Source organism: Bemisia tabaci, chromosome 9, assembly GCF_918797505.1.
Source record: "Bemisia tabaci chromosome 9, PGI_BMITA_v3".
Lineage (NCBI taxonomy): Eukaryota > Metazoa > Arthropoda > Insecta > Hemiptera > Aleyrodidae > Bemisia > Bemisia tabaci.
In genome coordinates this window covers 35,003,646-35,028,436 of record NC_092801.1, presented here as the reverse complement: position 1 = coordinate 35,028,436, position 24,791 = coordinate 35,003,646, and the positions used below count along the sequence as shown (strand labels likewise).

General features: G+C 38.0%; 1 protein-coding gene across 3 annotated transcripts in view; it reads left to right on the top strand.

The window, feature by feature from the left end:
* The window catches only part of osy (ABC transporter oskyddad), a 118,882-nt gene extending 98,672 nt beyond the window's left edge, over positions 1 to 20,210 (top strand). For all 3 annotated transcript variants that reach the window (XM_019050063.2, XM_019050064.2, XM_072304776.1), the window contains 8 exons: positions 2,069 to 2,211; positions 3,738 to 3,939; positions 5,486 to 5,663; positions 7,515 to 7,701; positions 11,510 to 11,598; positions 13,066 to 13,242; positions 15,417 to 15,503; positions 19,296 to 20,210. In XM_019050063.2, the coding sequence (XP_018905608.2) occupies positions 2,069 to 2,211; positions 3,738 to 3,939; positions 5,486 to 5,663; positions 7,515 to 7,701; positions 11,510 to 11,598; positions 13,066 to 13,242; positions 15,417 to 15,503; positions 19,296 to 19,510 (1,278 nt within the window). In that variant the 3' untranslated portion in view covers positions 19,511 to 20,210. The remainder of the gene's footprint in view (positions 1 to 2,068; positions 2,212 to 3,737; positions 3,940 to 5,485; positions 5,664 to 7,514; positions 7,702 to 11,509; positions 11,599 to 13,065; positions 13,243 to 15,416; positions 15,504 to 19,295) is intronic.
* Positions 20,211 to 24,791: the final 4,581 nt, after the last annotated feature.

The following is a 24,791-nucleotide window of genomic DNA, read 5'->3' as shown; positions in this document are numbered from 1 at the left end:
AAAATCTGCGTAATTCGCAAATAAAGTTGCGTGTTTTGCAGTGGCGTGGCGTGAATGATCGATCATCGATATTTCTCCATTTGAAACTATAGTTTAGACTCGATTATTAAGGTGTTCATTGCAAACACCTTGATAATCGATCCTTTTCCATAAATTTAAATAGCAGATCAATCGATATATCGCAAAGCACGCCACGCCACTGGTGTTTTGTGAATTTTATTATCAGGACATATTCGCTCTCTTCGTGCGTGGGTGGTTCTACTCTGCCGTGCTAAAAATAAAAAAAAACAAGCTGCTGGTTCCAACACTACTGTGTTGGAGAGCTCGCCTTCGTGAAACTATTAACATGACAAATTTTTCACACCGCAATAAATAAACTGAATCATTAATAAAACAGAAGATAAGAGTGAGATAAGACAAAATACAATAGAAAAATGGTACAACGAAATTTATTGTAAAGTTGAATGAGTTCAAAAAGCAGTACCTGGTTTGTAGAGCGTCTCTTCATTTTATCGGAAATAGAAAAATTCAGGATGTCACTGTCTCATCGGAAAAGAAGGATTTTCCATTACACTCTGTAATCGAGGAAACTGGAAGATTCTCTAATAAGATAGCATAGAGATAGCAGTCAGCTGATAATTTTATCGCAACGGAACAGCAAAAAAATAGGACTTCAGTTTTTGAAAATGTGAACGGAAAATAATACATATAAATAATTTAGCATAAAGGTGAACACATACACAAACAAATTCGTGTTGGTGTGAGTCAAGTCTGCTCGGCCACCGGAAAGTGCTGCTCTCTAGTGTAGCAAACGAGGAACAATTAATCCTCAGTTGAATGAGGGAACGGAAATGTTCGACGGAGGAAAACTGTAACCCGCGAAAATTCAACTTTTAGACCTTGAAATCAATGGGATTTTGGCCGTTCCTCCGACGGCAACGAGAACCATCCATTTGTCGCCACGGACACTACCAATGCTAAAAGAAATCGATCGCAAAGAGCTCTCCCGAGTGGGCGAGCTCAAAACGTTGTATAAACATCTGGTTGTTGCCAAATTTCCCCCCGAGAAACACTCATTATTGAAGTAATTTACGAATATTTTTCCTTGAAATTTTCTGGCACTATAGTTTAAATTTCGAGTGAAATTCTCTGAAAAATTAGAAGAAAATTACTCACAAGTCACAAGTTTCTCTGTAAATTCGTATTTTACTAAAGGAGATTTGGCAACGTGTAAAGGCTCCTATGGCGTTTTCCCTTATGATTGCAGTATTATATTTCAAGGTTGCCTCCCTTCAAAAACAGAAGTTCTATACCACACATTTGAGAGCTGTTTTTAAACTTGAACGTGAAAATTAGGGAAAATCAGTGTCTTTAACGTGTTCTTGGAGAAAATTCCTGTATTCATGGGTAACTACATTCAAATCGACTATTGCCTGAGAAAATTACAATATCTCTCGGTGTGCGAGAATTTGTATTTCACCTTAGTAAATCAGAGCTCTTTCCAAATAACGTGGATTGCAAATGCAATGAATCCCGATCATAGTCATATTAGCATTGGCGTTGTGTAAGTTGCCAATCCACGAATTGAAGGAGCTCCTCTTATTGCACTTAATCGAAATACAATAATTGAAAAAATTGACATTTTTCTTTCCACTCGCCGAAAAAAAAGTGATACTGATTTAATATTCTGGATGTAAAAAAAAGTGTGCGAGAACTTAAAGATGCCGACTTACCTGCCACAGCAGTTAGTTTTACATCTTGGCATTGCTAAGAAACGACTGTGGCGGGTAATCAGCATCAGCATTTTTTAAGTTCTCGCACACTTTCTTTGCATCCAGAACGTTAAATCAACTTCACTTTTTTCTTGGTGTTTGCGATTTGCGTATTTTTCGTCTGATCGTTCAAACGCGGCTTTAATCAAACAAATTATGTAAAAACATCTCACTGTCACGGTGGCAAAAATGACAGTTTTATCGCAAAAATTTGCATGTTATACTTCCAAATTTCCGTTTAAATATGCTATTACAGCTTTTAATATTTTTTCTCTTTGCTTGTACTTCGCTCTCAGGCAGAGCAATCACCAGCGCCCGACGACCTACCCCCGGATGAGGAGCCAGAAATAACGCTTTGCGAAAGGCTCAAGTTGTGTAAAAGCAATCACATGAAAGCTCTAGTATGGAAGAATTTCCTCTGGATGTGGCGTAACGTTAGGTAAGCAAACGCCTTTTCTTTACTCCTTTCTTTGGATGAAATTTGGATTCAATAGGATTCCTCTGTTTGATTAATTTGGACACAATTTAAAAATCCCATCAGCAGGCCGCTTATTGAAATTGATAGACAAAACCATAGACAAAGAAGGCAAGAGGGACATGGAGAGATCCTTAACGGTGGCAGCGGGTAGTTGCAATGAACAAAGGAGATAGACGATAGACTGACTAACGGCAACCCACAGGAGACCCCAAAGTTAGTCCACAATTTTCGCCCTCAGTCTACAGGAACCACAAATTTTATCCGCAATAGGATCGCTCCATATGTCCTCTTTGTATATCGCTTCTCCCATCAATTTCAATAATCAGTCCGCAGATGTACCTAAATGGGCCTGTTGCAAACTTTTGCTAGAGCAAAACTAAGAGTTGTTTCTTATAGATAATGCCTCAAAAATCACGATGAGCGCATCGGCAAACTCTGAAATGCACTCATAACTTCACAAACTGCGTAAGAAATTTGCGGTTTTTTGAGCTTCCCGCTTCAAAAACGATACTACGGCACAGGTGAACATTTTGTAAGAGGAGTCGTTCCATTGTCGGCAATAATCATCATAGCCGACGCCAATCCGCCAAAACACGTTTGATGGGACGAGATAACACCTGAACTGGATTAGACCAGATAACAATCGGTGTGTTAACGTTCATATTTTCCACGCCCGAATTGATTGACCTTGAACTCTCCTTGAATTACGCGCGGAACTGCGTGCAAGCGTCGGCCATGATGAATATCGCCGACGATGGAGCGACTCCTCTTAACAAAATGTTCACCTATGCCGTAGTATCGTTTTTGAAGCGGGAAGCTTAAAAAAACGCAAATTTCTTACGCAGATTGTGAAGTTATGAGTGCATTTCAGACTTTGCCGATGCGCTCATCGTGATTTTTGAGGCATTATCTATAAGAAACAACTCTTATTTTTGCTCTAGCAAAAGTTTGTAACAGGCCCATTGTGAAAATTCAAAACCTGGTAAGCGACATCCATCAAGTGCTGCTAAGTAAGATTCGTAACTTTTCCTCTCATTTAATATGCTCGATGACCCAAGATAATCGATTCTTGTCATGAAAATTCGACTAGAATTGTTTGTAACTTTCGTCGGAAAAAGTCCATCAAGGGAAGTCGACATTTTAGTTCTTTCACAGAGAGAAACATCGTGCATACTTTTAACAACATCTTACGGGATTTACCTTCAATATGATTTCGACGACCGCAGAAAATCGATTCCTGTCATGAAAATATGACTAGAATTGTATTATTTGTAAATTTCGTCGTAAAAAGTCTGTCAAGGAAAGTCGACAATTTAGTTTTTTTACAGAGAAAAACATCGTGGACACTTTTGACAACATCTTACAGGGTTTACCAGTTGTAGGTTCTACTTTTCATACTGTATTTCCTCGTCAGAAAGCCACCGTTAAGTATTTGAAAATATCGCGAAGAAAATCTTTATCGAGAGGTATTTTTTTACGTTTTTCAGTGTAATGTTGTTCATCATCGGATTGCCCGTGGGTCAGATCATTTTGTTCTGCCTGGCGATTGGAAAGGACCCGACCGGACTCCATCTTGCCGTCTTCAATCAGGAGAAAATGGACTCGTGTGGACCTATCGCCACCGGCTGTAACTTTGAACTTCTTAGTTGTCGCTTCTTAAATCATCTACTATCCAAGCAGCAAGTTCTGGTGAGCAATTCCTCTAAGTGAAAGGAAATACAACTTTACAATTTGTATAAACGGTCTTTGTGGCTAAACGCTTTAGACTTTGCGGACCGTAAAAGAGCCCAAATGATGGCACATAAATTGGCACGCATCAATGAAATAAGCACGAAATATTGGTTGGTTCTCATCAAAAAATGATGCTAAAACTGAATTTTTACGCCAGTTTTCCGTTCGTTTTTTATCATAATCAACAATCGATTCTACGAATCCATAAATATACAGTGGGCCGCGTTCAGCAGAAAGAAACCAAGCTACTTTAGCTTTTGCCAACTTTAATCGGGCATGAAATTTTTTACATGAAAAAGAATAGTGCAGATATTGGTGCAAATTTCAGAAAATTTTTTGTGTAGTACGAAGCAAATTCCTGAACATTTTCAAAGAAATCCGCACGAACTTTTTTTGTAAAAAATTTAATTGCCCAGTTAAATTTGGCAATAGCTGATGTGGCAAGGTTCCTCTCTGCTAAACCCGGTCGAATTGGTCTTCATTTTGCAATTAGGAAGTGCAATTTCTGACTCACCCGTAAAAGCACTTATCTGCATGGGGAAACTAATTGCACATTTCTGCCGAATTGAGGAAGAACGAGAACGCCGTATGTACATTCGACAGTTGCCAAATTTTTTTCAATAAAATGTTTATTTTAGAGGAGATTTCCGATATTTTCTCTTGAAATTTCCAGATAATTCAAATCTCATTGCGAATGAAATTCTCAGGAAAGTTGGAGGAAAAATGTTAACGGAATTCCTTGAAAATTCGAATTTTACCGAAGGCAATTGGTCAAGTCTGATGGCTCACACGGCGTTCTTCCTTGGCACGACAGATTTACGTTGTTTCTAAAATGAGGTAGAAACAGTGGTTCCTCATTGCAATAATGAACCACTAGACAAGGTAGGAATTTCAGGATTCTGATACATGGCTCTTGACCAAAATTTTACGCAAAACACGATTCGCGTAACGGAAATGTCCGAAACCAACTCCTAGAGAAGATATTAACGTTTTTATTTCACATTCGTTACGAAGAATTTGGACTGCCCTCTCACAAGAAACTCAAAGCTCTGCGTGAGTCAAATCGTGCACTTCAACGGTTTCAGCAAGCTTCTCAATCGAGCAATGTTCATTTCCCACCATGTGTTGTTCCAACTATAAGCAGTTTGCTTCAGCTGAGAGAAAGCGTCAAGATTGAGGTTGCCAGATTTTCATATCGCAGAGACTGTCATGATAACGTTCAGCTAGCGATGTAAGTCACGTAGAGCATTGAGTTTTCATGAGCGGGTGGTCTGAATTCACGCATCAAGAATCATTAAATATTTACGTAAGGAGTTAATTTCGGTAATTTTCGTTGTGTGCATCAAGTTCAATGTGAAATTTTGGTTAGGAAACGTGTATCAGAATGCTGAAATTCGTGCTTTGTCTACTGGTCAATTGTTCTACGTACATTAAGATGAGCGAGACCCAGCATTTTTATTTATCAAGAATCGCAGTTGATAAGTATGATTACTTATCTTTCTAGGATTACTTCCCTTCAGAGGCGGAAGCCATAGGGGCGGTCCAAAAGGGTCATGCTTGGGCCGCCCTGGAGTTCGCGCACAACTACACGGACGTCCTCAAGGAGCGAATGGACGCTGGTCGCTACGCGGACGAGTGGACAGTCGAAGAAAGTAACATTAACATCTGGATGGATCAGTCTAGTAAGTATTACCGATTTACAACTTTGAAGTTGCAGTTAGATACATTTTTCGGCCGGAACAGCTCAAAATTGCTCTCAACCCTAGCAGCAGAACCATAGAAGGCAAAGATAAAGATTATGTACGAAAAATGATTTTTTTTATATAATGCATGCATACGAAAGTGTTAAAAGTGAACATTTTTATGTAACCATAAAATAAAAAAGTCATAATTTTCGTGAGCTTTTCGCAAACATATTAAAAAATCGTCTAATTCGCGAAAAGCTCGCGAAAATGATGACCTTTTTTCTTGTATAATGGTTACATAAAAATGTTCACTTTTAGCACTTTCGTATGCATGCGTCATATAAAAAAATAAAAAAATTGTCTATGAAAAAAATTACCTTATCTAGCTTTTATCATCTTTCATATATTATGGTCAGGCCTGAACTTTGGTTTTTTTTATATAAGCGTTACACGTTTCTTATATAAAACTACCATTCAGATAACACATATGTTTTTTTTTATACTTTTTTTAGAAAAACAAAAATTTGTTCTGCTACTAGGGAAGGAGACCCATTTTTTAAAAATTTCCTCAGGAATCACCACGGACCTCCGTTTGAAGCTAGGGTCATCTAAAGTACCTAATAGACATAGTATATGACCATTTGTGTGCCGGTCTTTCATCGGTCACAAAAAATAGACTAATACGGTGCGCTTACGGTCGTGAGTAAACAACTCGGTGACTCTCCCCAACAGAAAAATTTCCTCTAGAGAAAATTAATGAAATATCTGATAAAAAATTTAATTTTCTAATGAAAAAAACTTTCGAGCTAATTTCGTCACCTTTGTGCATATGTTTATACATATTTCGTCACCTTCCTACCAGAGTGTCACAAGCGCTATGCGACGTTTCAAATTTTCCGCTGCTGTTTCATTTTTTTGAAGAGAAATTGTGCAATGAAGCTTTCAAAAATGTCACTGAAATTTCTTTGTGCTGCCTATAAAATTCAGTGAAATTTTCGGACGAATTCAATTAACAATTTCTCTATCAAAGAATGAAAGAGCGGCGAAAATTTTGAAACGTCGCATGGCACTTGCGTGATACTTTGGCCGAGAGGTGACAATATCAGTGGCGTGGCGTGCTTTGCGATAAATCGATTGTTATGCCATTTAAACCTATGAAAAAGGATCGATAAACAGGGTGTTCGCAGCGAACACCTTAATAATCGATTCTTTTTTCAAAACAATCGATACATCGCAATTCACGCCACGCCACTGGACAATATCAAGGTACTCAAGTCTGCCGTGCTGAGGAAGAACGACGAATGAACTTTCGAGAGTTATCAAATTTTCCCGGACAAAATATGTGTAAATGAGGAAAATTATACACACTTTTCCTTGATATTTTCAGATATTTGAAATTAAATTTCGAACAAAACTGCCGGGAAAAAGTGAAGATAAATATTCACAATTTTCTCATTAATGCGGTTTTTATCGAAGGACATTTGGCGACATCTAGAAGGCTCATGTTTTCTTTCTCAGCACGGTAAAACTGTGGTGGAACACGTGAATCATCGTGTCAGCAGCGTTTCCTAACTGGACGTGTTTTTGCTGCAAAGTGAATCCCACTCTAAGACTTGTGCAGCTACGACTCACTGATCTGTTCTCATTCTCGTGCGTTTCTTCGAGAGGCTGATCCAGCAATTTGGCAACACCGGATTTCCTCCATTCAAAGCTATGCTAAAAAATCGATTCTTTTTGGAGCACCTGGTCCCTTCAAGAATCGATACATTTCCATATGTCTAAATGGAGAAAAGGCAATGTTGCAAATTCGCTGGATCCGCCAATGGTTTTTTCTCGTTTACGTTTCAGATCAACAAATCTCGTTACTGCTCAAGCGAGACCTAGTCAACGCCTTCCAAGAGTTCGCCACGGAGTTGGCCGTCTCGTGCAATATCACCACGCAAGTCGTCTCCACGCCGATCCGATTCCTGAACCCAATTTATGGCCCCGTCATCCCTAACTTCACCGACTTCGCTGCGCCGGGAGTCATTTTAACGTAAGCTATATCCACTTAACCCCATGCGGGCTGATTATTGAGATTGATAGACAAAGAAGACATAGGGAGTTTGGAGCTATCCTATTGGTTAAAATGGGTAAGTCCTAGTGACTAAGGGAGAAAATGATGGACTGACTGGACGGCATTTTGCAATTTGGAACTATAAATTCTGGCCCTGTTTAAAAACAACGTATGTGCCATTAGTTTCCCTGTGCACATAAGTGTATTTTCAGATGAGCCAGAATTTATAGTTCCAAATTGCAAAATGCAGTCCAACTATCGGGTCCCTCGTGGGTTGCCGTTACTTAGTCTATTACGTACCTCCTTTGTCCATTGCCATGACCCACTTCCACCAATAGGATCCCCCATGTCCCTTTTGTCTTCTTTGTCTATAGCTTTGTCTACCAACTTCAATAATCGGCCCGCTGTTTTGTGCATTAGCCCTCCACAATTAGATGTATTTTTGTTAAACGGAGCTAAGAGCTAAATTGAGTTCCCTTCGAGGATTTTAGAATCCCGGATAGCACGTTCCGTCAAACAGAACTAAGCGCCATGGGGAAGCATTGCGAGTATAGGACGGAACGAGCATCGCGTTCCGCAACACCCACCAATCCAAGCCCCCCTCTCCCTTCCTCCCCCGATGGCGCTTAGTTCCGTTTGATAGAAATACGTCCAATTTGTCTTCGACTGACTGAGGCATTGCAATGGATGAGAGCGTCAGCGGGCTGATTATGGAAATTCATAGACAAAGTGAAATACAAAGTGATGGACGAAGCTGTAGACAGAGTGATGGACAAAATGATATGAAAAGCAGACATAGGGAGAATGGAGTGATACTATGGCCCATCGGCTATGGGTTGAAATGGGTGGTTCACACAAACTAAGGAAAAAAATGATGGACTAACCGTAGAGTCTCTCGTGGGTTGCCGTTAGTTAGTCTCTTATCTACCTTCTTTGTCCATTGCAACCACCCACTTTCACAAATAGGATCCCTCCCTATCCTTTTTGTCTATAGCTTTGTCTATCAATTTCAACAATCAACCCGCAGGTCGAGTGCACTTTCAACATTTTCGTCAAAATGTTAAGGTTATACAGTCAGTAAACTCCGGAAATGATGTGATGACCTGAAGTGGTGGGCTGATCACTGAAATTGTTAGACAAAGAGGACAGAGAGAAAATGGAGCAATCCCATTGGTCCGCACGGTCGGTTGTTGTAGAGTAAGCGGGAAAATGATGGACTGACTACATGAAATTGATAGACAAAGCTATGAACAAAGGGTACATAGGGAGTATAAAGCTATCCTATAGGTTGAATCGGGTGGTTCCTAGAGACTAAATGAGAAAATGATGGGCTAACTATAGAGCCTCTGGAAGGTTGCCGTTAGGTAACCTATTACTCACCTTCTGTATTCATTGCGGTTATAGGACATTTTGTCAAGGTTTTTTGTCCGCGCACCTGTTTTTTCCAGTAATTTACGTCCACGCGTTTTTTCGGCACGGGAGTTTTGGTCCACGTGCCAGTTGAAACCGAAAGTTAATTGGCCCACATGTAAATACAAACGACAATTGCTCACGGCGTCTTTGGATGAAAATATATAATGTCTTGAAAGAATGAGGATTTGCTTGTTTTTTGTTTTGTCTGTTTGGTCCAATGGAGAATAATATACATATAGTTGAGAGGTTTGGTAAAAATGGGGGAGCTTCAATTCCATGAGACAAAATTCACTAAAACTCTCTACACCTCTCTGGTGTAACAGGACTTAATTATCTTTCAAGAAATTTCCATCTTGTTATACCTGAACCGGATGAACCTCTTGATTTGCCTCAGCTGAAGGCTCATAGATTTTTCCTGTGTACGATAAGTATCTTGATTTATTTTGCGAGGAAAGATCTGTACTTTTAAAGGATGCCTGTCATTCTTAATACGTTCAATTTTGTATAATACTGTGCAGTGTGCAACACCTCTGTTGTGAAATAGTTGCTTCAGGCACCGCCACACGGCGGGCGGGCGGCCAACGCGAAACGCGCATTGGCGCCTACACACCTAAGTGGATACTTCAAGCATTGTGCAATGCGTGAAGTATCCACTTAGGTTTGTAGGCGCCAGTGAGCCTCTCGCGCTGGCAGAACGCCGCCGCTCCGCTCTGTTCGGTTTTAATATTTATACTCGCATAGTCAGCGTTTTTTAACTCGTGATTTTGAAATGTTCGCACACTCTGCATTGATTATTCTCATTTAAATTGATGGGGAAAAAATATGTTTCAATTTATCAAAGGAGAATAATAATATAATGTGTGTTTTTTAAATATTGGTGGTTCCGTGTCAAATTTAATGATTTCCAAAGCACTTTAATTTTTTCTTTTACATTTTGTGCTTTTATTGTGCTGCAGCGAGGTGTACGCGCAACGAAACGCTCAAAATCTGACGTATTTGACTCTAAAAGATCGATGTACAAATGGGATAAATCTAAAGATTGCGTGCTTCTTGGTTTTTTTCCTCTTTTATTCATTTTTGCAGTTTCTGTCGGCACAACTGCGGCTCATTGAGATTAATGCCGCTTGGAAAAGGTTTTACAAATATTTGTCTCGTTTTAAAAATATAAATGTTTTCAAAATGAAGTAACGATTTCGTAAAGAAAAAATAAAAAAAGTACTTATACATATATAAGGTATGTTGTACATTCAATATTTTTAGGATAGAAATAAAACCAAATATTCACCAATGACAATTAAAAAGATGATTCAAAAGGAGAAAGTAATAACATTTCATTTAGAAAATGAGCAACCATAACAACACCTCCTTCTCTCTCAATTTCTAATATCCATATTGTCAATATAATTTTACATACCGACTAAAATATAACGCTCGGACCAAGTCACTGTTGCTTATTTTACGTGTGGGCGTAAACTACTGGACCAAAAGGGTGCGCGGACAAAAAATCGTTGACAAAATGTCCTGAAACCTTCATTGCAACCACCCGCTTCCACCAGCCTCTATTTTCTCCTTGTCTCCTTTGTCTATAATTTTGTCTATCAATTTTAATAATCAACCCACTAGCGGACCGCTAGCACGGGAGTAAACTGGCTCTGACGTCATTTTGGTTCATATTGACCTGATGACCTCGAGATATTGACTTAAATACTGATAAAGTGTTTCTTAGGCTGTTTATGTGTGCAAGAATGCGCCGGTCGTCTCAACATTTCTGAAAATAACATCTACTTTTTACCTTGAGAAATTTAGGGGAACATATATGTCGAATGAGTCAAGATTGATGTTATCATATGGCGTTTTCAAAGGTGGTTTTTCAAAAATGTTGAAACGTCTTAAAATAGTTTAAATTATTCAGACTTCAAAGTATCACATCTACGTTAATTTTCAATAATTTTTGGTTAGTCTATGCGTGCAAGAATGTGTCGATCGTTCACAAAATCTCTTAAAAAACGTATAGTTTTTTCCATGAGAGATACAGGGGAACATTTCTGTCGAATGAGTAAAAATTGATATTATGATATGGCTCTTTCAAAAATTTCAAAACATTTTAAAATAGTTTAAATAATTCCGACTTCAAAGTACCACATTTCTGTTACTTTAAAATATTTCCTGCTCAACTCACTAAGTTTGTATGGAACTATTATAGTGATACCGTATATTGGATTGACCAATGAATATTTTCCTACTTTACTCATCAGCACAAACATTTTCACAAGTCATTCTTTTACTTCATTATATTTTTGTGTTATCCCTTAAAATAGTTTATATTTCCCTATTTATTCGACCAAGTTAATTTTTTGTGCATTTTTCTTTCCAGAATCATATTCTTTTTGGCAGTGGCTTTGACCTCCGGTGCTATGTTAATCGAAAGAAACGAGGGGATTATGGAAAGAGGTCTCGTTTCTGGTACGTAAAATTTATTCAATGCATATCAATTTTAAAACACTTCAAGCGAGGTTTTTTTGAAGCGCAACAAACGTAAATCTGTTTTTGAGGATATGGAAATATATTAATATGACCAATAAATTTCAAAAAGAGTCTAACTAACAGAAATGTCAACTCATTACGATTTCGAATAAAAAAATTATATGTCAAGGCCCAAAAAACTTTAAGCCTTATCTGTGAAGTCAGACATTTTTTCAAACTTGATATTATACACTGCATGAATATAGCGTTATTTCTACTAATTAAGAGAGGTAGTATTGATTATTGAAAATAATTATTTCTATTCGGGAGAATAATCAGTGCTTAGTATCACAAAATATGTATTTTCTTCTAAACCACCATTTGAAGACTTGTCAAAAAGACTGAGGTACGCAGAAAATAATTTTCCATCGTAAAACACTAAAATTAGGCTACTGCCTGATATTGCTCACGCATAGAATTAGTTTTTTTTTTTTTTTTTTTTTTTTTTTTTTTTTTTTTTAAAGCTTGAGGATTAAATTGCGGTATACAAAAAATGCTATTTTCCTAGTTATGAATTGAGGTTGGTATTTTCCAACAGTTCGCCATATTTTATTTGAAACTTTGATGATTCAAAAAACGGCGTTACGTGTCGAAATCAGCATTTCTGGAGTTCTGGACTCTATCTTGTAACACGTCTGTAATGCGGGCTTACTCTATCCTCCATACTGAAGCGTACCCTACGTATTTTGTGATCCAATCGAACCAAGGGAAATAAGGTTTTAAAGTTTTAATCCTCTAAAAGACTCAGTGTTGGATTTAAAGTTTAACATCTATTTATGTACGAAAAAAATGTTTTCATGTTTGAATTTTCGATCGGAGAAAATGTGCGGCTATTTAAGCTCATATTGCCGTGCTAAGGAAGGTCGCCGTGTGAACATTCGGAAGTTGCTAAGTTTCCTTCGATGAAACGTTTATTTTTATGGAAAGTCATGAGTATTTTTCCTCAAAATTTTCAGGAACTTTAGGTGAAATTGCAGACAAAATTATTTGACAAATTGGAGGAAAAATATTCATATGTTTACCAAGAAATTCTTGTTTTACTAAAATAAAAACGACGTCTGAAAGTTCATACGACATTTCTTCCCAGCCCGGTTTCATACTCCTAGTTCATTTTCTTCTCCAAAAATAGGACTCGTTTCTTTCTACTCAATTCAGTCTTACGTACGTATAGTCCTTGATCTCATGTCCTGTCTTGCTGTATCTCCTTTATCCTGCAGTCCTGTTCCTGCATATCCTGAATCTATATCAATATCTCCTGTATCTATAGCAGTATCTCCTGTACCTGTGGCAGTATCTCCTGTACCTGTAGCAGTATCTCCTGTATCTATATCAGTTTCTCCTGTATCTCTGTATCTGTGTCTATCGCAAATTTCATCCCTGAAAGACTTCCGCTTTGATTTTTTGCAGGTATCACAGGAATCGAGATTTTGATGGGTCATGTGATCTGTCAGTTCGCGATCATGTTGTTCCAATCGATCATGGTCATAGTGTTCGCTCTCATCGTTTTCGAGGTGACCAACCACGGCTCCGTCGCATGGGTCGCCCTCCTCACCATCTTGACCGGCCTTTGCGGAATGTGTTTCGGTATGTTGCACTATTTTATTTGGGGGGAGGGGGGAACGAACACCCTTAGACAAACACCGAAAAAAAAATCTCGGTGTATTTACAAAGAGAAGGGTAAAATTACCAAGATTTCAGGGTTCTATTTGATCCCAGTTTTTTCTTGGTAAAATTACCATTTATGGAATTGATAATTTTACCGAGAAATCTCGATAAAATTATTGAACTTTCTCGGTAACTTTACTGGACCTTGGTAAAAACGCCAATATGTTTTATCGACTGTGGTAGAATTACCGAGATAAAATGGCAAAGTTACCGGGAATTGATTACAAATAAAAGTGATCTTCTTACCTGAAAAAACAGTAAAAATACCGGTTTTTAGGTAAGCTTACCAGTTTGTCTTGGTAAAATTACCAATAATTAGTAAAAAAAAGTGAGATGGTAAAAATACCAATGGACCTTGGTAAAGACGCCGTGAATTTTTTTTCAGTGAAGCGCGGACCTCTAAAGCGCATACAATACGGAAGTATATAGCAGTGAGCAAAATATTAAAAATTCGAAATTATTGGGAATCAATCGTCTCTCAAGGTGATTCGTAAAGCTCAATAAGTGACGCGGTCGAATTGGCATGCGACATATCGCATCAATTAGGTGAAAAATCTCGGTATATTTTGAATTCTTAGCCAAGAGAAGGACGATAGCCCCTGCTCATAAGTCTAAGGATCCATTCTAAATCCCAAAATCGGCAAAGTTCAGAGAAATGAAAGCAGAATAGTGTTAGGAAAAAAACTTCGCATTCGATACAAAAATCGATAGTTGTATGGAATGCGAAGTTTTTTTCCTAACACTATTCTGCTTTAATTACTTTTAATTTTGTCGATTTTTGGGTTTAGAATGATTCTTCAGGCTTATGCGCAGGGGCTATCATCCTTGTTTTTTTTTTTTTTTGCTGAAAATTCAAAATCTGCCAAGATTTTTCACCTAATTGATGCGATATATATCTTGCCAGTTCGACCGGATACAGCTTGACGAGTCCCCTTAAGGGGAAAAGATTTAGATTATCGACTGATGACAAATCTCGAGCGTGATCGAATACTCTTGTCTTCCCTGGACTAATTCTAGGGCCTATTTCCTAGGGTTTATCACATTAGGCACAAGTTTGGTTCACATACACCGATTTGTTCACAGTACCTAAGGCGTGGATGCAACTATTGGCACTCGATCGATGTGCGTATTGCGTGAGAGTATAATTGAAGGCGCTTTGCTTTTTGTGTGCATCAGGCACGCAATCAAAGGCCCGATACCCGCTCATGTCCTAAAAAATGTTGGAAACACAAATGAACGCCATTAAGCAGAGGAGGTGCATCTTTATTGGTCTAATGAAAAATAAAAAAAAGTATTAAAAAGGAGATAATAAAAATGGAAACCTACAGTTTGTCGAGACCGGTAGAATCGTCAGTAATAGAAATATGTCCGCTATTCAGAGAAATTGTCCAAGCAAAGACATTTGGAATTCCTTCGGACCCAAAAAAGTGTCCGTTGAAAGTGAGTGTTGACTATTTCAGAGAGTCTGCTACACAGCCGTGCTAAGGAAGAAGACCGTATGAACCTTCGTCCGTTGCCAAATTTCTTGTGGTAAAATACGAATTTTCAGGAAAACTTGTGACAATTTTTCAGAGAATTTTCTTCGCAATGTGATCTAAAATATCAAAGCATTTCACGTGGAAATATTCATTATTTGCCTCAAAAATTAATATTTTAAAAGGGTGGTTTGGTAACCCTCGAATGTTCATGCGGCGTTTGCAGTTCAAGACTGGTAACATGTTCTATTACGGGTATCTTATCATTAACGTCTTGAATTTCGGATGCATAAGATCTACATTACACTGGAAAAAAAACACATTGGATCTAGAGTCCAGACTCTTAAAAACATCGGCAAAAAAATACTCTTGATTCAATCGGATTTTTGCTTAAATCAAGAACCAAGCCTCTTAATTTGAGCGGATTTCCTTTTGATTTAAGCAAAAGTCTGATTGAATCAAGAGTATTTTTTCTTGTCAATGTTTTCAAGAGTCTGCACTCTAGATCCAATGTGTTTTTTTTTTCCAGTGTATAAACTTTTCCTCTTAAAATCCATACTCTTCGTCACAAAGCTTGTCTAACTGATCTTTTAAACAATAACACTTTTTCGTTTTCAGGATTTTTCGTTTCTTGCATAACGGACAGTGAGCGAAACGCAACGTATCTAGCCATGGGCAGTTTCCTTCCGATCGTCATGCTGTGTGGTAATTATCAATCTATTACATCAAAATTAGTATGACACAGGGTGCTCCAGATCCAGACGATCCGCACTAGGCTTTTTCCTCTGTTATTAGAAATTAGGCGAGGTCGGGAACCGCAAAGGCGGATCCAGCAATTTGGCAGCACTGAATTCCCTCCATTTAAACCTACGCCAAATAATCGATTCTTGTCGGGCACCTGGCCCCTCCAAGAATCGATACATTTCCATTGGTTTAAATGGAGAAAAACAATGTTGCCAATTCGCTGGATCTGCCAATGGGGGACCGTAAGAACGAATAGGGAATCGACCCCAAGGCATCCGAATTTTATCGTGTCAAGGGCTCCTCGGTCCTGACTGAGGGGGTTCCCGGCATAATAATGAAATTATTTGATCAAAATTGGGAAGTATGGAAAATTTTAACCTAAATCATTAATATCACAAAATTTATCTGCTTCAAATATTGCGGCTAGGTTTTTTTTTTTTTTTTTTTTTTTTTTTTTTTTAAATCAACGGCAGACGGTCCTTATTTGTTTTCGGCCAAGACTGCAAAGTTGTTGAAATTCAAATGTCGCGCCACTGTTCTACCGGTGGGAGCCGACGGCCAAATGGGTCGGGAAGAGGATACCTAGGTTTCATTTACCTTTCCTTCAGATTACTCAATTGACTTTTGAGGGTACGTTTACATGTTGAACCAATCGATATCGATACAATCTCACCTGCGAGTTGATTATTGAAATTGATAGACAAAGCTATAGACAAAGAAGACATAGGGACTATGAAGCTATCCTATTGGTTGAAAAGGACGGCTCCTATAGACTAAGGGTGAAAATGATGGACTTAACTATCGGTTCTCGCGTCGGTTGCCGTTAGTTAGTCTATTACCTACCTCCGTTGTCCACTGGTAAAAAAGTAGCTTGGATTTAGAGTCCAGACTCTTGCACACAATAACAAGAAAAAATATTCTTGATTCAATTGGATTTTTGCTTGAATCAAAAGGAAATCCGCTTAAATTAAGAGGCTTGGTTCTTGATTGAAGCAAAAATCCGATTGAATCAAGAGTATTTTTCATTGTCAATGTTATTAAGAGTCTGGACTCTAGATCCAAGCGACTTTTTTTTCCAGTGTCTATTGCGACCACCCGCTTCCACCAACAGGATCCCTCCATATCCCTTCTGTCTTCTTTGTGTATAGCTTTGTCTATCAATTTCAATAATCGGCCCGCTGTTTGATCGAACGAATACGATATCTCCATTTTCTCCTCGTCGTTTTTTCAACGTTTTGTCATGGGAACGGAGTTCCCCATGATATTAGAATCGTTCCGTTGCTTTCACTATGGGATTCCCTATACCTCTGCGACCTTGAGCGTTTCGCCCAGTCTCCGATTTTTGGTTGATTTTCCGATGTATCAAAAACCGTTGTATTTTTTAGCAAATCATGTCTCTACGTCAAGTTGTGTTGATTGCTAAAATTCGCTTTCAGCGAGTTTTTTTCCACCTTGAGATGTCGTGTCTGACTGGTAAATCTGCGCAGAACCACGAAGTTCCGTTTTTAGGCAAATTCTTTTTTTTGGGAGGTTCTGATTGGTTATTTTTCGCCATCACTTTTCTGTTCGTTGGTGCAAAAGATCGCCTACCTCGGTGTTCTTGAGAAGCCGCCATTATCCCACCTCAAATTTGAAAAATAGAAGTAAAGAAATAATAACCATCGTACAAGGTGGAAAATTGTTCTGGAGGACTCGTTACGGATAAAGAAGTCAAAATCAGAGCTCGATTGATTGATTTAATTCATGGATACGCAAATATTGCCTTAGCTCAACTGCCACGATCGGAATGCATTCTGGGATGAACCTCGAGACGCATTAAAACAGTGCGAACCATGGCTCCTACAGCAATGCGCTTCAAAAGCAGTCAAGGTCTCTTGTGATAAGTCCCGCCCATTGCCCGAGTCTTTTAAATGCTATTTTTTCTCTTACCCACATTGATCCGTTATAGCCTAGTTGACTAAACCGCCTCGTATTTTTGATTAGGTGCGGGCACCCGGCGATCGGGAGTTCGATACCCGACGATTGGAACTACTTTTTAATGGTTGTATTGAATGTTTTAGACTAATCATCAAAAAATAATTAATAGTAGATGATAAATGTGCGAACATTTTCTCGTGAGTTAATATGTTAAACAAAAATACTGGAATATTGCTCCTTCATATAATCAGCCACGTGTTCCCCCAAATTAATGACGTTATTTTCTTTTTTCAATAAAGTTAATTTGCATTCAACGTTCGTAAGTTAAGCAAAAAGTACCTATTGATACAAATAGAAAGACATGAAAATAGTATGTCTAACATTTCAGTTGTTTTTTTTTTTTATTTATTTTTTGTTTTTTTGTTTTTTCAATAAAACAAATTGACTGGGACTAGAATTATCGTATCTCTGAAAACAAAAGCTAAGTTTTTTGATACAGAAATACTAATATATTCATCCTTTATATAATCAGGGAGATGTTGACCCAAATATTGATGTATATTTTCTCTGTTCGCCCAAATTAATGATGGTATTTTCTTTTTTCAATAAAATTAATTTACATTCCACGTTCTTAAAGCAATATTTTCTCCAAAATTCAGCAAAAAATAACAATTTATACCTACGCAAAAAGTAAATAAATAAATAAAGCAATGACATGAAAGTAGTATAGGTAGTACACATCTAACATTTCGGTTACATCTATTTGAATGAAAAAAATGGCAACTTAGGAAGCACATAGGTCACTTATCGACGGTGAAACTACCAAACCACGTATCTCGGTTTGCGACGTCGCAGACTTCCTGTCATACTTTATGTTTTAAATGAAAAGCTACTTAACGTCCAGTCTTGAAAATTTCCGTGATTTTTCCTCTTCGTGCGGAGAAAATTCTGTGAAAATTTCAAGGAATGATATTGATTTGGTCTACTTCAAAAAAATAAAATGTGAGCGGAGATTTTTAAACACCGCAAACGAGATACGTGGTTTGGTAGTTTCACCGTCGTTATGATGCGTATTCGGGCATATGAGTAGAGTAAAAATATCATACTTTACGCCGAAAAAACGAAACTGAAAGTTAAATGCGTTAACTTCCAAAAACCATACATAATCCAACGAAAATAAATAATTGGTAAATAACAGCTTTCTTGTATGCAAAGAAAAAAAATTAAAAATGTTAAAAAAGAGATGTCGACACAAAATTACATAGCCCCTTCAATTCTGAAGATACTACAAACGAACTGTACCTTAAAATTTTCATATCCCAGAAGCAAAAGTTCCCATGACGAATATTGCTATCGCTAGCGATTGCAAAAAACCAACTTGTTGTCTATTCATTTCGATCACTGGAAAAAAAACACATTGGATCTAGAGTCCAGACTCTTAAAAAAATCGACAAGAAAAAATACTCTTGATTCAATCAGATTTAAGCTCAAATCAAGAACCAAGCCTCTTAATTGGACGTATTTATATCAAACGGAACTATGTGCATTATGACGTGAGCCCTGAGACCCATAGGAGTATGTGCATAGCAGGGCTCACGTCATAATGCACATAATTCCGTTTGATAGAAATACGTCAAATTTGAGCGGATTTCCTTTTGATTTAAGCTTAAATCTGATTGAATCAAGAGTCATTTTTCTTGTCAATGTTTTCAAGAGTTTGGACTCTAGATTCATTGTGTTTTTTTTTTTTCCAGTGATGATCAGCCCGCAGATCTTTTATTTTGGAAGTGTGGATCCTAACGATTCGATTAAACTATTCTCATCTTCTCTGTTCAGGTATCATCTGGCCGGTGGAGGGAATGCACACGATCGTAAAAGCGATCAGTTTCGTACTACCCCTCACTCTCTCGACGGAGTCGTTGCGGTGCATCCTCGCTCGAGGCTGGGAAATCACGAAACCGACCGTTTACTTCGGCTTCTTCTCTACGCTTGTGTGGATAGTCATCTTCCTAACCTCCAGTATCCTTCTAATCAAGTTTAAGAAGGGTTAAATCACCTTCGACCGGAGTCGCAATCAAGACGAAAAGTACCTACTCTTAAGTGAATAGTCATCTTCCCAACTTCAGTGGCCTTCTAATCAAGTTTAAGAAGGGTTAAGTCACCTTCGACCGGAGTCGCAATCAAGACAAAAAGTACCTACTCTTAAGTGAATAGTCATCTTCCCAACTTCCAGTGGCGTAACGGGTGCCCCCGCAGACCCTGCTATGCAGGGGGGCCCAGGCGCCTAGGGGGCCCTCGGCCGCCGGAATTTTTTTTTCTCTCTCTCTCCTTTTGATGCTTAGCTTTGGTTTCAAACTTTGGGCCTTTACTTACCGAGATGGGGCTTCTTCCTCTGATTTTTATTGTTAGCACGGGGTATTTTATACTTCTTTCGGACTGTTCCTAACTTTTTGTTTGCTGGAGGGCCCCTGCCTTCCAATGTCCACTCAGTGATTACTAAACATTTTTTCTTTTTTTGTCACTTTTCGTAATTCGGGCTTTGGGAGATCCAAGAACCTAAAGGGCCCCAAGGCTCTTGGGGGCCCTTTGATTCTTGGGCCTACGCCCCTCTGTAGATCCTTGGGCTTGGGCTGGGCCCCTGCCACTCTTTAGATCCTTGATCCTTTAAGGGCCCCATTTAATCGGGTAAGGGATCCGGGACGGTGAGGGGTGAGGCATTCCAAGTCCGTGATTTGAGATGTCTCGGGCAAAAAAATGGGAAGGGGCGGGAGGGGGGGAATAATTTTGGAATTTTATCGACATGGGGGGGGGGGCTAGAAAAAATTTTGCGGGGGGGCCCAGCGGAAGTCCGTTACGCCACTGCCAACTTCAGTGGCCTTCTAATCAAGTTTAAGAAGGGTTAAGTCACCTTCGACCGGAGTCGCAATCAAGACAAAAAGTACCTACTCTTAAGTGAATAGTCATCTTCCCAACTTCAGTGGCCTTCTAATCAAGTTTAAGAAGGGTTAAATCACCTTCGACCGGAGTCGCAATCAAGACGAAAAGTACCTAGTCTTAAGTGGGTGGTCATCTTCCCAACTTCAGTAGCCTTCTAATCAAGTTTAAGAAGGGTTAAGTCACCTTCGACCGGAGTCGCAATCAAGACAAAAAGTACCTACTCTTAAGTGAATAGTCATCTTCCCAACTTCAGTGGCCTTCTAATCAAGTTTAAGAAGGGTTAAATCACCTTCGACCGGAGCCGCAATCAAGACAAAAAGTACCTACTCTTAAGTGGACAGTCATCTTCCCAAATTCAGTGGCCTTTTAATCAAGTTTAAGAAGGGTTAAGTCACGTTCATCAGTCGCCATCAAGATGAAAAGTACCTTTAAGCCTGTCTACTACTGGCTTTCCAGAGTATACGGCCGTGCTACGGAAAAACGCCGTATGAGCATTCAGGCGTTGCCATATTTCCTTCAATAAAAAACGAATTTCCCAGGAAATTTTGAATAGTTTTCCTCCAATTTTTCAGACCATTTTGTTCGCTTTTCAATCTGAAATATCTGAAAATTTCTCGGAAAAGTATGCACAACTTTCTTCAAAAATACATGTTTTATTCGGGGAGATTTGGCAACTCTCGAATGTTCATACGGCGTTCTTCCTTAGCGCGGCAGTATGAAGCAGTGGCGATTTTGCAAGCTGACAACACTGTTTTCCTTCCATTTAAATCCATAAAATATCGATCCACTGTCTCACCAAGAATGGATTGTTATACATACCCTGAAAAAAACTCCGGCCACGGAAGCCGTACTTACGGTCTATACAGACGTGCCGTCCGCGTTCCGGGCTCAGAGGCGGAAAGTTCCGGGCACAGCACCCGGAGCGATCGAAGTTACGACTCCAGCACCCGGAACTTTCGGCCTTTGAGCCCAAAGCTGACAGTATTTCTGTATAGCTCGAGAAATTTTTTTTCAGTGTACTTTTAAATGAAAGAAAATTAGTGTTGCCGATTTTCACAAATCGCCACTGGTGTAAAGCAATGGCTGAAGTCGAAAAATGTGTGTCTCCAATGAGCTACCAGACGAAGTCTGAATCGGGTGAAAATTCTTACGTTTTCTTTTCAAAATCATATATAGAAAGCGATTAACAACACGTGAAATTCAGAGATCAACCTCTGAACGAGGTATTAGCAAGCAACTCCATCACAGATTTAATGGATGTTAGATCATACACATGACGTTATTTTTGACGTGTTTGAGAATAATCTTGTGAAAATAGCCGTTGATCAGTAGTACCTTTCTCTTCATACCGTAAGTTAAAATCTATTTATGTGCATTAAATTTGAACGAATTCACTCTGATTCGAATTGAATGATCTGACCAAGTAACTAATTATGATCCAAGTTTTGGATTAAATATTTTGTATTTAGGGTACGTCTGCCCTCACTTTTTCAAATTAAAATTAAGGGTTCATCCTGCTAAGTTTTGATAAAATATCTAGTTCATGTTATGATTTGTAATTTAAAGTAATCATCGGTTTGGCTGTAAAGGTAGGTTAGGTCATAAACAAAATAGCGAGATTATTTAGCAAATCTGGGAGGTTTCTACGATTACTTACTAACCGAACCTCTTGTAAGTAAACAAAAATACTACCTCCGCTTAAGCTACTTCCTTTAAAAAAGAAAGAAAAAACTCGACGAAAGTATTTGGGCAGCTTCACCAGTGGCGTGGCGTGAATTGCGATTTATCGATTGCTATGCCATTTAAACCCTTGGAAAAGGATCGATAAACAGGGTGTTCGCAGCGAACACCTTAATAATCGATTCTTTACCATAGGTTCAAATGGCATAACAATCGATACATCGCAGTTCACGCCACGCCACTGACTTCACATCACTTATCTCTGTTCCATATTTCGGCCTGTCTTCTTCTTCTGGTCTCATAAAATTCCTTCAATGAACGGAATATGCAATAAACCTCGCAGTGACTGCACTATTTCACAGATGCGCTCATGCATTTTTCATGTTATGTTCTTCTACGAACGTCCTCTTTGCAAATCACAAGGGTGAAAAAAGGGGGGTATGTTTTTTACTGAAAGGCTCTAACTTATTTCCTCACCTTGTCAAAATTGAATTAGAGATTAACCAAATCATTTGGATATAATCTAACAAGTCGAACTTCATGGAATGAGAGGATCATTCCCATCCTCATTTAATTAAGTGGCATTCAGTGCAATTTGTATTTCTCAATTTCAAGATTATTTCTAATAGTTTAAAAATAAAACAAAAACCGCAACCAACTACCATTAGATTTGTAATAATTTATATATTTTAGGTTTGTAAGTATAGGTAAATTTATTTTTATAAATCTTTCACGTCTCGGAAAGTCCGAACTATAACAGTTTGGCAGGAACTTAGGCACTTGATACAGGGCCTTCCAAGAAGTTGGCTAAAATTATTTGAATTTTCATTGTCCCTCTTGAAGTAAGAGGTTTATTAACTGACCTGCTCAATCATGATAGCTTGACATCACTTTACGTCGAAGTTCCCTCTATTTATTAAGGCAATGCAATGTTTTTTCTCTCTCTCTGTTTAGAAAGAGAAAAAATTACCCTTAAAAAAGCCACAGTATAAAGTGTAATTTTCTGAACTAAACACTTCCTCCGTACTGAATTTACACGAAGTAACTGGCTGACTTACTTTCTTCCTTCTTTAGGAAGAAAAAAAAATACATGTATAACTCGGTGTAACTTAATCTTAAAACTGTTATTTTTATGTGATTTTAAGCTCTCTTGTCACAAAACCTGGAAGAGCTTTTGCCCCGTTCACAATGTACATAATTGGCATTACTTAATATGCTATATAATTATTATGTTGATTTAAAATTTTTGTAAGTATTAATGATTGATTCTCAGTGTTTTGAATTGGGAACTTTTTGATTTTAATAAAAAAAAAACCTTACGGTTACCGACTTTTAATTTATTTGAATAGATAATTAAATTAATTCGGCAAGTATACTTCAAAACATCTGCGTATTTTTATGAGTGGAAGGACAATGCGTTTTCCTCTGGGTGTGATTTTGTTAGCATATCATTAACTTTTTTAAGAAGCCAATGTCCAAATTCTGGATCCAGCAAGCATTTAACACGAGGGATGTTTTTTAAAAATATTTATTTTCATGAAAAATGTTTTTTATATCGTACTGACATTTTATTTTTCTTGAAAGAGATAGAAAGATCCAGTCAAAAGTCAAAATTCTATACCCACAATATCAATGGAGATAGTTTCCTTTAAACAACTTGACCCTGCGTCGAATTGTATTAACTTATACCAAGATTTCTTCCTCTTTGAGTATACTACTAATGCAGATGAACCAATTAATACACATTTGGTTCATGAGTGGAAGCAGCCATTTTCGGCACCAACCCGATTTATAGTGTCATCAACTGTCTTTTTTACAAAAGATAGTACCTCCGCTCATATTGTTTGACGCAGAGACTTTTTGCCCGGAAAAATTTATGATGTCTTGCTAATCTGCCAGATTTAGTCACCAGAACACGATTTTGTCAGATGCTTGACTGGTATCCAAAACTGTTTCTCCAGAAATTTACATATTCGAGCTTAATGGTTTGCGAACATTTTGTACGATCAAAATGCAATTATTTCAATTTCGATTTACTCTCGTATTCAATTTGATGCTTTGGTATTAAATAATTTATTTTTTTCTTAACTCAGATATTTATTATTGTGGTTTAATCTCCTGTATATTTTGTGTCATTTTAAGCATTACCTCTGTTAAGGAACAAGTGTAGAGAACTTCATTTACCAATACATTGTTGATGCATTTGTTTCACTTTTCATAAAATACAACTTATGTTACATAAAGTCTCGCCTTGTTTTAGGTTTACTTTATTGTGTGTGAGTGCCTCCAGTAGTTGGCGACAGGGAGTGAAAGAGGAGATTAGCAGGTATCAACTGCCTGACAGACGGCGATGACAATTATTCGCTCTCTTCTTCTGGCGATAATTGAATATTTTATAGCTGTTCTTTATCGATTTGACGAGTCGATTATTTTTAACAATTTTTAGATTTTACAATACTCATGTAAGTTAATGAGCTGAATACTATATTGCTTGACGACAGGGGTATGCCCTAATCATTCGCAGAAGAAGAAGAAGAAGAAGAAGAAGACGAAGACGACAATTGGGAGAATTATGTCCTAGAGCTCGAAGCCATATCACGCAGTAAAAGTAATATATATAGTACTGTAATATATACACTATCTCAAAACTTGAGTCATATAAAATATTATAACCCTAAGCCTCTTTTTATTGGCTAAAAGTTTATTACATTATGT